Source organism: Rhinichthys klamathensis, unplaced genomic scaffold, assembly GCF_029890125.1.
Source record: "Rhinichthys klamathensis goyatoka isolate OS25496 unplaced genomic scaffold, OSU_Roscu_1.1 h1tg000011l_1, whole genome shotgun sequence".
NCBI lineage: Eukaryota > Metazoa > Chordata > Actinopteri > Cypriniformes > Leuciscidae > Rhinichthys > Rhinichthys klamathensis.
The window spans coordinates 8,875,771-8,889,540 of record NW_026606564.1 but is presented as its reverse complement, the minus strand read 5'-3'; the positions used below and the strand labels follow the sequence as shown (position 1 = coordinate 8,889,540).

The 13,770-nt window shown below is 41.5% G+C and overlaps 1 protein-coding gene across 2 annotated transcripts in view; it reads right to left on the bottom strand.

The window, feature by feature from the left end:
- Positions 1 to 13,770, bottom strand: part of phlpp1 (PH domain and leucine rich repeat protein phosphatase 1) — a 79,633-nt gene that overhangs the window by 53,783 nt on the left and 12,080 nt on the right. For both annotated transcript variants that reach the window (XM_056264804.1, XM_056264803.1), the window contains exons 2-3: positions 5,153 to 5,349; positions 3,851 to 3,976 (exon numbers count right to left, since the gene is read on the bottom strand). In XM_056264804.1, the coding sequence (XP_056120779.1) occupies positions 3,851 to 3,976; positions 5,153 to 5,349 (323 nt within the window). The remainder of the gene's footprint in view (positions 1 to 3,850; positions 3,977 to 5,152; positions 5,350 to 13,770) is intronic.

Below are 13,770 nucleotides of genomic sequence, written 5' to 3'. Positions count from 1 at the left end.
ATAGCTTAGATCAGAACAATGAGGAGCTCCATAGTATCTGAACAGCTGCGCTTCAACTATGTGAAGAGGTGAGGTGGTGTGTGTAAACGTGCTCCAGAAGCACAGAGGTCTGAAGTCCACGAGCAGAAAACACGCTGATTTACAGCAGGGGAACGAGTGCACTTCTGCCAGATCCAACCAGTTTATTTCTCATGAGCCCTTTACAGTATGTTCAGGGCTGAAACCAACGCACATCCGTAGATAAATGTTAACGGCAAGAAAAAATACTGGGTAAAGTTCACCGTACTGTGGGAACCGGGTCACATGGGTCACAACATAAATGTTTAACAAACATCCCCAGTCCAGGTGTGATTCAGACATACGTCAGGTGATAACGCTTGAAAGCTTAAAAAGAGGGTTGTGTTGCCAAGCTTAATGTAATCTATGTGAGTAAATGAGCCCTCATATTTCAATCGTTCAGTCTTCAAGTACACATCACAAGATTCTGTGCTTTGCTTCAGTTGTGTTCGGGTCTCACTACATTCCCCGTTCACACTGGTAACTGAATGCAGCCCATTACATGAATGGATTATTGCGCAGTCCCTCAGGATTTTTAACAGAAACACTAAATATAAATCATCTTATGTACATTATGTATTTTAACAAATGCCTGCAGAAGCTGTCAACGGCCTTGTGATTGTTGTTGTTGTAAATCATACATGATCAAATCCTTTAATATTTAACATTATTGGCCAAACAACATTTAACTCAAATGTCCATTTAATCTTTAATATTTGGCCACTTCTTTACGAAAGAAATGCTACAACCACTGTCAGTTCTTGAACAGGAATATAAAAATCAAAACATGTGAACTCAGAGCGAGAGTTTAAACTTCTATTTTGAAATGTTTTACGTTACAAATCTGATAAAATGGTGTACATTGCGTTCCCAGATGAGCGTTATAAGCAACCCAAACTCACAGCATATGCAGAGGTGGAGTCTGAGACGCTCCACACATGTAAATAATAAAAAGATCATGTTCATGAGAAGCAGCATTTACTGTGAACGGAGCCACTCTGAAACGCACATAACCTACACGCATGTAAATAAATACTTTCAGCTGTTTGCAATGAACAAATCAAACAAAAGTAATTGAAATAGCTCAACACAACAAATGTTTCAAGTGGTTTCACCAAATTCAACTGAAAATGCAACTTTTAATGACTTCTGCAGTCTCAAAATTATTCAACCCCTTCATGGCAAGCATCTTTAGTTCTTAGTAGAACACGCTTTTGCTGTTACGACCTTCTGGAAACGAGATGTATAACCAGACGCCAGCTTCTAAAGGAATCTGAGCCCGTTCCTCATGAGCAATGGCCTCCACTTCAGAAATATTCCTGGGTTTGCGTGCTGCAACCGCCTTCTTCAAATCCCACCGGAGATTTTCTATGGGTTTCAAGTCAGGCGACTCTGACGGCCACTGTAGAATCTTCCAGGACTTCTTCTGCAACCGAGCCTTGGTGCAATTTGAGGTATGCTGGGGATCATTGTCCTGTTGGAAGGCTCAATGACGTCCAAGCTTCAGCTTCCTCACTGACGGCATGATGTTTTCTCCTAGGATTTCCCAGTAGCACCTCATTGCAGTACACGAGATCCAGGGGGCGGAGTTGGATCCAGATCTAAGGGGTGGGAATGGGTAGAATTAGGGGTGGGGTTAGGGATCAGGGGGCGGAGATGGGTAGGATTAGGGGTGGGGTTAGGGATCAGGCGGTGGAGATGGGTAGAATTAGGGGTGGGGTTAGGGATCAGGCGGTGGAGATGGGTAGGGTTAGGGGTGGGGTTAGGGATCAGGGGGCGGAGTTGGGTAGGATTAGGGGTTGGGTTAGGGATCAGGGGGCGGAGATGGGTAGGATTAGGGGTGGGGTTAGGGATCAGGCGGTGGAGATGGGTAGGATTAGGGGTTGGGTTAGGGATCAGGGGCGGAGATGGGTAGGATTAGGGGTGGGGTTAGGGATCAGGGGGCGGAGTTGGGTAGGATTAGGGGTTGGGTTAGGGATCAGGGGGCGGAGATGGGTAGGATTAGGGGTGGGGTTAGGGATCAGGCGGTGGAGATGGGTAGGATTAGGGGTTGGGTTAGGGATCAGGGGCGGAGATGGGTAGGATTAGGGGTGGGGTTAGGGATCAGGGGGCGGAGATGGGTAGGATTAGGGGTAGGGTTAGGGATCAGGGAGTGGAGATGGGTAGGATTAGGGGTAGGGTTAGGGATCAGGGAGTGGAGATGGGTAGGATTAGGGGTGGGGTTAGGGATCAGGGGACAGAGATGGGTAGGATTAGGGGTGGGGTTAGGGATCAGGGGGCGGAGATGGGTAGGATTAGGGGTAGGGTTAGGGATCAGGGAGTGGAGATGGGTAGGATTAGGGGTAGGGTTAGGGATCAGGGAGTGGAGATGGGTAGGATTAGGGGTGGGGTTAGGGATCAGGGGACAGAGATGGGTAGGGTTAAGTATATATTAGGTGGGAGGAGTTGGATCTGGATCCAACTCCTCCCCCTGGATTTCGTGTTCTGCAGTGAGGACCATCTCGGATTTCCTGATACTTCAATGAATCTATCATGACTTCCACACACTGCAGTTTACCAGTGCCAGAGGATGTAAAGCAGCCGCAGAGCATCCCAGATCCACCACCATGCTTAACTGTAGACAGTGTGCTCATTTCATCGCTCCACAGGACAGAATCCCCAAACTTCTGTGGCTTATTTATATGATTTTGAGCAAAATGGAGCCGACTTTTCTTGTGCTTCTGGGTCAGTAGTGGTGTATGTCTTGGAGTTCTGGCATGGAAACTGCATGCGTTTAGTAAGTGCCTTACTGTGCAGCTGAAACCTCAGTGCCTGGTGCCACTAGGGGTGGGACAATATATCGATAGGGCGATATATCATTGTCCTTCTCCGTGCGATCCGAGAATCTATACGCTGGCGCCAAATATTGATATTGTAATTAATAAAATAAGGGGCTCTAAATAGATTTCCCTGCTCCCAGCGTCGCTACTTCATGGCTACGTGAACATAAGTTAAGTAGCCTAAGAAAAAGAGGTTTTTAAAGTGATGGCGGACAGCAGTGTGAGTAAAATAATATATTTAAGCCACGTTTAAGTCCAAAGTCTGGACGCGCTCAGCATACATGTCTGTGATTGGTTACAGTAGGTTACAGTGATCAGCGCTTCCAAAACATGTTGTAAATAGACATCTTTGACGCTCTTCATCGATCGCTTACACAGATACACACACGGGGGTGTTTGAAAACAGGCGTCTATCAGCGGATCCCTAATATATCCGCTGATAGACTCCTGCTTTCAAACGCTTCTGTGTGTGTATCTGTGTAAGCGATCGATGAAGAGCGTCAAAGATGTCTATTTACAACATGTTTTGGAAGCGCTGATCACTGTAAATATAACTTCTAAAATATCTTGGAAATAAGTTGAGAAATTGCACCATTGGCTAATCAAACGTCACTGTTTCGGATTTTTTTTTTTTGGTCAAATATTTTCAGTGGATGAAATTTTGGCGTATCACTAAATAAATACCTAATGATTATTTTATTGGTGCGATTTTACTGCAAATCTACACAAAAAAAATGGAGCACAATACCACATTACCACATTAAATCCATGGTTTTTGGACATTTACCAATGATAGAAAGATTCAGGATCATGGTCTGGTCTGTATAAAAGTCTAATCCCATCACTAAAGCACGGTACTTGCTTGCTTGAAAATATTGGCAAGTGAGGCAGCTCACTAGCGTTTGGATCAGCTATAGTGTGTCAGGTCGTATTATTTCTACAAGGTGGAAGGATAGAGGCGGTCACACACACACCTTAGCAGCCTGTCGATGCCAGCGCAGGTGTTCAGTGAAGCTGTCGAAGCTGATATAGTAGGTCTGACTCTGAGGTCCCGCTGAGCTGAAGGCCAAACAGTGACTGTGTTTCTTCACCTCTTCCACCTGAACACAACACAAACACACAAACTTACACATGAACGGGACACGCTCCCAATGGAGTGGGGTGGACACACATCATCTTCATCAGTGTCAGAGGTCTGTTTACATCAAGAACTCAAACTATGAGTGCGTGACGTGGCAGACAGCACTCAATATTTAGTCTAGCGGTCTAGAACATAAATGAACACTGACAGAGTACGAGGCTTTAAACGCACCTCTGTTTGTTTAGCACTTCATCAACTCTCAAAACCACTATAAAACTTTACAACTCACTAACCAATGTCCACTATGTCTGTCCTCTCACTGAACTCTTGTTTTAAGTGTTGCTCGTTGTTGAAGTAACTAGGATCTTGGGAAAGATGCTTTATAAACATAGCCTGGGGTTCAACACACACAGGCAATATAAAGTGTGAATGAACTCTGTGAAGATTGAAGTCACCTTAAACATCCCTTGCTTATTTTAATTATATTTATACTGTACACGTTCCTAGATAAAACATTTAAATTGACTTACACCATGGTCTATGTGAACATTCAGTTCTGATCAATCATTTTAACCCCTGCATACTGTCAAAATGCTGTAGAATATCAATCCTTTTTTGACTACTCTTGTCCAGTGTCCTTCAGGAGGGGTGACTGTAGGATCATTGGTTTGGGACTAGGGCTGCACGATTAATCGCAATGAAACCGCACGCGATTTGGCAAAGGCTGTGATTATTTTATGCGCAGCTTGCAGTGGCTGATCGGTAGTAAACACTGCTCCATCTGAACGCCAGAGGGCGACTCACAAACACACGCCAAATATGACCCTCCGCAGAAGTACGATAACACACATCATTCCGGGAAATCCCTATCGGGCATCATCTCACAGAAGGATGAGCTCAACTGTCGTTATGAAGTGAGTTTGGAGTAAAAGCATGTTATTAAATGTTGGACAAGAGGTTTCATAAGTGCTTCTCATGTTCGGAAAGATGTTTCACGCGTGTTGCTTTTTCAAATGCACGTTATAAGTGACTCAAACTCGCAGTGCTTTCAGATGGAGCAGCGTTTACAGTTATCAAAATCAGGGTTTTTTTCAAAATCGCGATAAGCCAAATCGGTTTAAGTGCGATTACATGGAAATTGCGATTAATCGTGCAGCCCTATTTGGGACAAACATTCAGCGCCTGGGTTCAGTACCTTTCCTCCGATCAGTGGCAGGATGTGCATCTTGCCCGTATGGCTGGCCTTCACCGAGGAGACCATGAGACAGGTGCCACATAAAATCACCTGCCGTCGACTCCAGCGGTTCACCGGAAGCTGCAGCTTTCCTTTCCGTACGTTATACGTCCCGGAGAGCTGGATGCGCTCGGAGCTCTCGATACTGTGAGGTTTTCCTGCAAAACAGAGAAAGATGTGAGCCTGACTTCTCCGCTCAACATATCCGGTGCAGCTTCTGAAGCACATCACATTTCACACTGAAAGTCAATTACTATCAGTCACAAATACTTACAGTAATTTCTAGTAAAGGTCAGATTTCAGAAGTCAGAACTAGGAAATATGGAGTGACGTTCAGCAGTCAGAACTAGTAAAGTACTAGTAAAGATAAAAAAATCGTCAGTCAGTACTAGATGAGATAAAGTGGAGTTCAGCCGTCACTACTAGTTGGAATTAAGCAGCCAGTGTTATTAAGAGTCAGTACTAGTAAAGATTACAATTGAGTAGAGATGGGCATGAGTACTCTCAACTGTAGCACCACTAATTATTGACCAAGGTTCTATACACTATATAAAATAACGTCAACATTTAACACCACGTACAACATGAATTACAGAACAGACCAGACACGGCTCAAATCACAATTAAAAGCAAAAGAGAAAAGGGTAGGTTTTGAGTTCTGCTTTAAACTCATGCAGTGTACAGAGGCTGTTCTAAAGTTTCGGTGCAGCGACGGCAAGCGCTCGATCTCCTCTCGATTTCAGTCTAGCCCGAGGAACATTCAACCGTCTCTGGATGGATGACCTAAGAGACCTTCCAGGATTGTGAACGGATAATAAATCGGAAATATATACGGGAGCTATTTAAAAACCAGCGACTTTCGAATCAATTCTGTAACGAATCGGGAGCCAATGCAGAGATATCAGAACAGGAGTGATGTGCTCTCGTTTACGCACACCAGTAAGCAGCCTAGCAGCTGTATTCTGTGCCATTTGCAGACGGTTACGAGATGCCTGGGAATTACAATTGTCAAGCCTTGTTGAAATTAAAGCATGAATCACCCTTTCAAAGTCCTTAAAAGAAAGAAATGATTTTACTTTAGCTAGGACTCTGAGATGAAAAACAAAACTGGTTATGACTACCATACTAATCTGTTTGTCAAATTTGAGACCACTATCGAAAAACACACCCACATTCTTCACTAGTGGTTTCACACACAGAGACAAATGGCCAAAATTTAAGCAAGGTGAGATAGCAGCTTCTGAAGATTCAAACCTTCATTGAGGTGAAGAAGACTTAAGGACATCCATCCAGGCCTTTACATCCGCTAGACGAGCCAGCAGAGTATCAAAACCCATGTTATTTGATCCCAGGGGCAAATAGATTTGGGTATCGTCAGCGTAACAGTGAAATGAGAAGCCGTGTTTCTTAAAAATCGACCCCAGGGTAAGCATATACGAGGAGAATAAAACCGGAGCAAGACCCCACACGAAAGGGAAGTAAATTCACCAATATTAACAGAGAACCTTCTACTATTGAAATAGGATTGAAACCATTTAAGAGTATTTCCCTGAACGCCCGCCCAGTGCTCCACACGAGAGATGAGGACAGAGTGGTCAATCGTGTCAAAGCTTGTACCAGTGCTGTGTTTGTGGAATGGGTTTTCCTAAAACCTGATTGGAACACTTCAGAAATCTTGCTTTTATTCAGAAAGCTCTGCCGTTGGTGAAACACTAATCTTTCTTTTATATATCTACAATTTTAGAGAGAATTAAGACTGGCCTAAAATTTGTCAGAACTGTCGGGTCTAAGTTTGGCTTTTTGAGGAGTGGATGGACAATGGCATGCTTCACGCCGTAGCCGTTTCAAGGCAGCGGTTCATAATCTTTTTGAACGGTAGACCTCAAAGATTTGTTTAAGAAACCGTGGGGGAAGATCCAGAAGGTTTGAGCTGGCCTACAATACCTCGTAAAGCAGGAAGAAAACTCGAGTACTCGGACGTGACAGCGATGATCGATCATGAAAACGACGATCACCCTGACTTTAAAAAATATATTTTCTCATTGGTAATTGTGGCATTTTGGACGTCACCTGAGGTCTGATTGGCTAGCATTAGTTTATTCACAGTTTCAGCTCAAATGCAATGCCCGATATTATTGACTGGGTTATTAGAGACGGTCAGTTTCTTTTATTTTTTTGATGCATCATAATCTAGCAGTGTTATTTTTTCTAGTCATATGTTCATGTTTTCATGTCATATTTTTATTTGTCAACATTACTTTCCATAACAACAGTCTTAAAATATTTTCATTATCTCCATGACAGACACGGCCCGCCCCCGAGTACTTGTTTTTTGAGACCTATCAATGCTTGAAATGAGAAATTAAGAAATGAGAGGAAAAAAAGAGACCAAAATACCCATCCCTACAATTAAGCAGAGGCTGCAAGAACGAGCATAATCCAGCAGTCAGTACTAGATAACAGATACGCAGTAAGTGTTGGAAAAGAGAAGAATAGAGTAGTTTAGATTGGGAACGACATTCGTGCAGATTCTTTGAATAATTCAGCAATGCTCCATATGGACTGAGTTTACATCCGCCATAGGGGTACAAATGTACAATATGTTATGAATCTTGACTAACTCTGCAACATCTCTGCTTTCGCCTCTGAGACAGAGCAAGCGAGATCTGACCCAAAAGCAGCAGTAGTACAGTATGTGGGTCAGGACCCCACGGTACGCCACATGGAGCGCCGAAGCCCACTTTACAGCACCACCGCCATCAGCAAAGGTGTAACACCACACCCAGTCCTATCCACAGACAACAACACCTCAGATCTGCAGAAGAACATCACAACACACACTGGGAAACACACACACTGATGTGTAGAAGTAGGGTAAGTGACAGTCAGCAGGAATCAGCCTTATGTTGGTGAACACACACTTATCACACCACTGTATTCGTGAAGGCGTCTATTGTTGTTGTTAAAAAAAATGACCAGCTACTTGATCAGATAATAATCTCACTCAAAAGCTTTAGTTACAGTGTTATCTCTAGTGACCTGTTACAGTGAAGGAAGTAATAGAACTAAAAAAAGGTTCTTACCAATCTTGATGCTATAGACAGACAGACATATTTATATATATATATATATATATATATATAGAGAGAGAGAGAGAGAGAGAGAGAGAGAGACCTCACATGGATCTTAGGCATGATTTAGGTGTGTTGTGCTTCTTCCATGGGCGAGAGGAAACCACAGCCCTTCCTTCACGAGAGCTCGTCTCTGACTGACATCCACCCTGAACTAGGGTTGTCACGCGTCACGCTACCAACATTTCAGCCGCCCGTCTCAATGCTAGTCAAATTTCAGTTCTCTGCAACAATTTTGCTACATGGCAAAAACTTTAGTAATTTTTTTGTTTTTTAAATTTAACTATTTGAAAATTAAATATGAAATTTGTTCATTTTTTAATGCTATTAATGAATATAAGTAAATAATACAGTAAAACAGCATGCGGTCTTTAAATTGCTCAGTTGAATAAACATTGCATTAAAAAAGTCAAATGAAAAGTTACAGTAGTAGTCAAATGAAAAACAAAGCAACACATTACAGGTAACAGAACAACCGGCAGGTATATTACACTTTAAAGGGTTAGTTGAAGCTAAAGATGACCACCACATGAGATGTGCCACACACAAAAAAAAACGAAATATTACAATAGCACAAAACAAAAGGCTGCTAATGCACAAGTGAGCGGTGTCATGAAGGTGTAACAGCAACATGCTAAAACACCGGTGTACAAAGAATGCACAACATTATTATACAGGAATGTTCTCATTATAATTGTACGTATATATGACGGACTTGCGCTGCACATAATGCAATCATATTTCATGAAATTCATAACCATCATGGCGAACAGTGCGCATCTGAAATGTCTCAGCTGAAGGAAATAATCCGATTATTTAATACATCGACCAAATTGACTTTTCGGGGCGATAAGATAACGTATTATCGGCCGATACCGGTATGGTTGCCGATATATCATGCATCCCTATTGTAAATAGAAAACCTTTGACGTGTTTGTTGCCGATCAGCGCGTACCAGATTGACCCGGTCGATGAATTCATATTCATTTTCTGCATTTTTGACAGTGAATCATTCCATGCCGCAGTAAACGGGACGTCCCACTAACTTGTCTCCCAGCCCTGTGGATAACTCCGAGAGTTTACACACCTCATCCTGTTTTGAGTGTTTGGGCAGATCCAGCGCTCTGGGTATCCGGCACAAAGCAGAAGAGGGTGTGTGTCCAGGCTATATTTGTCCACGTTCAGCTCGTGCGCTCGAATGCACTGGAGGAACCGCCTGTATGACATATTGGGGCTAAAAACTCCTGAATAATTTCTTTCAGGAGTTTAAAAGGCTCGTGACTACGAGTGACACGTTCTGGAGAGAATCGGCACACCAACGCAGAGGCATTACGCAATCTTAGAGCCGATGCCTCCATACTGTTAGTCCTTTGGATGAGATTCTAGATATATCTTGCTATTATTATCAGAGGAAGTATCATTTCAACCAAACAGTATATAGCTCAAGTCATGAGATTCAGAACGCAAGTGAAACACAGTAAGCTCATGGTCATATTTTCACAGTTTGTCACTAAATGCTCAGAATAAAAAGACAAACACACGACTGAGCTCATACCCAGTGGCATCAGATAAATAAAAGTTAACGTATGGCAAGTTCAGATTATGTCATCCAATCTAACAATACCACCTGACAATATCAATTCAATTGATCCTTTTTTTTAAAAAGTGATCTAATCTTTTCACTGAAAGATATTTATTTTTCTGACAGAAACTATGTTGTTGAATTTCAAATTGTTAATTCACAAGAACAACATTTCTCAAACCTTTACCTAGATTTGACATCTTTCTTTCTGAATATTCCCAAACTGTAAAATCTCTTAAACTCATAAACAATAGTAAGAATAACACATTCCTTAAGAACAGACTGATATTTCCTTTGTACTTATTTCCCCCCTTCCCTTTCCTTTCATGATCTTTGTATTTTAAATGCAGTGCTGTTTCTTCTTTGGAATATATATAAAAAAAACTTGGTCAAATTTGATTTTGATGGTGCACTGTAGACCTTTTACTAACTAGAAGTAACTGTGTTAGTAGTTAGGTAATGGTAAAAGTTAGTACAATAAGTTGCAAAGTTACTTAAAGTTAGTAGGATATCTAAAGAGGATCGTTCAAATAAAGTGTAACCAAAAATGTATATGAAAAAGAAATCTCTCGTACACTCAATTAAATTGATGTTGAAGGACAAACCTGCAGTTAAACATTAACCAACAGCATGGAAATAACCTAGCAGACTAATAGTCAGCTACTGATAAACGCCTGAACGAGTTGTGCTACTCGAGCTACATAATATATAATGTAAAACTCAAAGTGCTTCAAACCCATAAAAATGAATCAATACTCCTGTAAATACAGCAAAATTATTAGCAAACTATTCGCTTATTTTCTGACGGGATAGTCCACACTTTTTTTTTAGAACAGAAAAGAAGAAATAAAAAAATGTCCTGCTCACGCAGACAATGAATGGTGACCTTCTTCAAGGTAAACTTTAAAAAATGATATAATATATAATCTTATGCAACTCGGTGTGTGTATTCCAAGTGTTCTGAAGGCATTTGGTGGATTTAGCAAAAAACAAACCAAAAGTGTTAATTTATTCTATTCTAACGTGTAGATCTTGACCTTGGGCGTTGCACTTCTGTGTCATTCGTGTGAGCGCACAGCAGTTTCACAGCCAGTTCACTGCGACCACAAGCACATCACTCAGAGAAATCAACATGAATATGATCATGACACCAAACACAAGGCCTACAAAACTCAGAAAATCTGTTCTCTGAAGTGAATGTCTCTGTTATGCAATCGGAGTTATGTTATAAAGTTCAGTAATTCATCTTTAGAAAGTGACAGAATGACAGTTGTTGTGAAATCTCACAAATCGTTTGTTTGCGCAACAAATCTCAAAGTGAATTCACATACATTATAAATCATAAACGTAAAGAAAACAAAATAATCTGATAAATGCTGTAACATCTAACGGGGAATGATATAGCCTACTCTACATAAGCAAATAACTTTGTTCACTTAAAAATTAGGACTGGAACGACGCATCAACCAAATCGATTACGTCGATCACGCACTGTTTATGTTCATCACTAATCATGTTTCACACACAACAAAACTCTGGAGCAGATGCTAATGGCTAGTTTGGCTAGCAGATGCTAATGGCTAGTTTGGCTAGCAGATGCTAATGGCTAGTTTGGCAGCGGCGCTTAATACGGTTGCGTTCATAGTACAGCGTTTCGTTTTTTACAAACGTGATCTGTATTCTATAACATTCTTTATACAACAGTTCGTTCTGGTTCTCGAATCCGATTGGCCGAGAGCCTTTTCCAGCTGTGCGATATTCCCCCAGTATCACCACTGGAACTAGCCTGGGAAAACCCAGACAACTTCCGGCAAATTTAGATTTGCTCTGAAAGTTAGTCTGGCAAAGAGCTCATTTAAGCCCATTTCCAATCCGTCGAAATCGAGGCACCAATCAGAAACGTTGGGGCGGGCTTTACACGATGACGACAGCGCTGGGATTTTGAAGCAGATTTTGTATCCTACATTACAAAGATGGATACCGCCGTCGAACATCACTCGTTCCAATCAGCTATTTTTAAGCGTTTTAAGCGATTTGAACGTTTCCTTTTTGTTAAAAACCGAGCAAAGAACAACACTCGCCGCTCTGCATACGTCATCTCCTTCATCGCTCTGATTGGTTTTAGGTCTATCCGCGACGTCCGTTGGTGACGCCCCTCTGGAAATGATTTGTCTATGACGCTTTGCCAGACCATAACTCAATTACAACTGAGAATGGTCTGGTTTGAATCACTCCGCTTGCCACAATTCTCACAGAGATCCACTGTAAACCACCATCATTTTACAAATACTAGCCTACTGTTGTTGTGTCATGGAATGTAGAAGAGTTTTGTAGGCAAGAATGTAGTTATTTAAACCTCAAATATGCGACTCATACATAGTGCATCTTTGACAATTTGTTTCGACGTTTTCGGAGATTGAGCTCCAGGCCGTCAGCGGCCGTTCACAATGTATAACTATTGTTGCTTTTGTACAAATGAAGAAATGATTTGTCAGCAGCACACACCTTTTTCAAGACAAGAAAAAGCTTTAAAAATATCACTGGGGATATTACTGTTGTATTTTATATTGTAGAATAAAATGTGAAAATATCTTGAGCTTGTGTTGTTCACCACAGACCATATTTCAAGGATGTATCCAAAAACCTATTAAAAAAAAACCATTGACTTCAGGTAGTGCTAAAATGCTAACTGGGTTTTGGCCTACAAAAACACGCCATCCCTGGACCACTCTATTGAGTAAGCACTCAGTACTCACAAACTGTGTTTGTCCTATATATCATATTGTTTTTTTAGGTTCTTGGAGTCTATGTGGCACTTTTGTGAAGTGATCCCTTAATAAAACACGAAACAAATGCTAATTTAAAGCAAGCACTGTCTGTTTTCAGCTCATTCAGACGAGTTCACCGTTCTCACTCGCAGCTTCAAACTCAAGAGTCAAAGGACATCCCGCCACCAGAGGACTAATGCAGACCAATGAAAGTCCTGCTAGTTCGGGACTCTCTTCAGAAAGATCCAGATGTTGAGAGCGCCAGTGTCGTCTGTCCGAGGATTTACTGCGTAAGTAGAGTCAGATCTTCTGCAATAGGCTGCGACTTCAGTGCTTGCAACACAGATCCTAGTTTCATCAACCACACTGCTGTAACTTTATATTACCAAAAATATGAATTGGACTGTATTACTGAGAAATATGTGCAAGAAACGATTATTATATAACTATATCTAAGATGTGATAATGATGTGTATTAGGTCCTATATGTTGTAACTCTCGGCCTGAACAATGGCAGCAGAAATGAAAACACTAACACAGACCATTATTAAATGAAATTAGGAAATTTGTTGCGGTTATGATGAAAGGTAGAGCATCGCCAGTGTCTGATATGGGACTGATAAAGTTCAGTAAGTTATTCTTTAGGAAGTGATTCTAAATGAAGGATGATCTGAAGTGCAGGTGTTCAATAAAATGACAAATGACTGTCATCACTGCAACTCACATGACTCTCGATTTGAATGAACATTTAATCAGGTGAGCACTGTTGGGTTTATGATTGGTTGTTTGATGGTGGCTAAATTGTTTCACACTGTGAAAATGATATAGGATGATGTGCAGAGTGCCGTAGCGTTTAAAGGTCACAGGATCGGTCCGGTAAAGTGCCGCTATATTCATATTACTGTGCCAAGATAAACAGGCTGTGTTCAGATAAGCAGCACTATCTTAAAAGGCGAATACACTTGACAAGTTAAAAGACGTTCTTGTTGTGCCTATAGTGTCAGCACGGTTTCTGTTTTCACGTATTTAGTAATGGTCAGCCAGTTTGTCTGATGTCTGAGAGTGCCACGTGATCTCAATAGTATTCTTGTGTGTTTT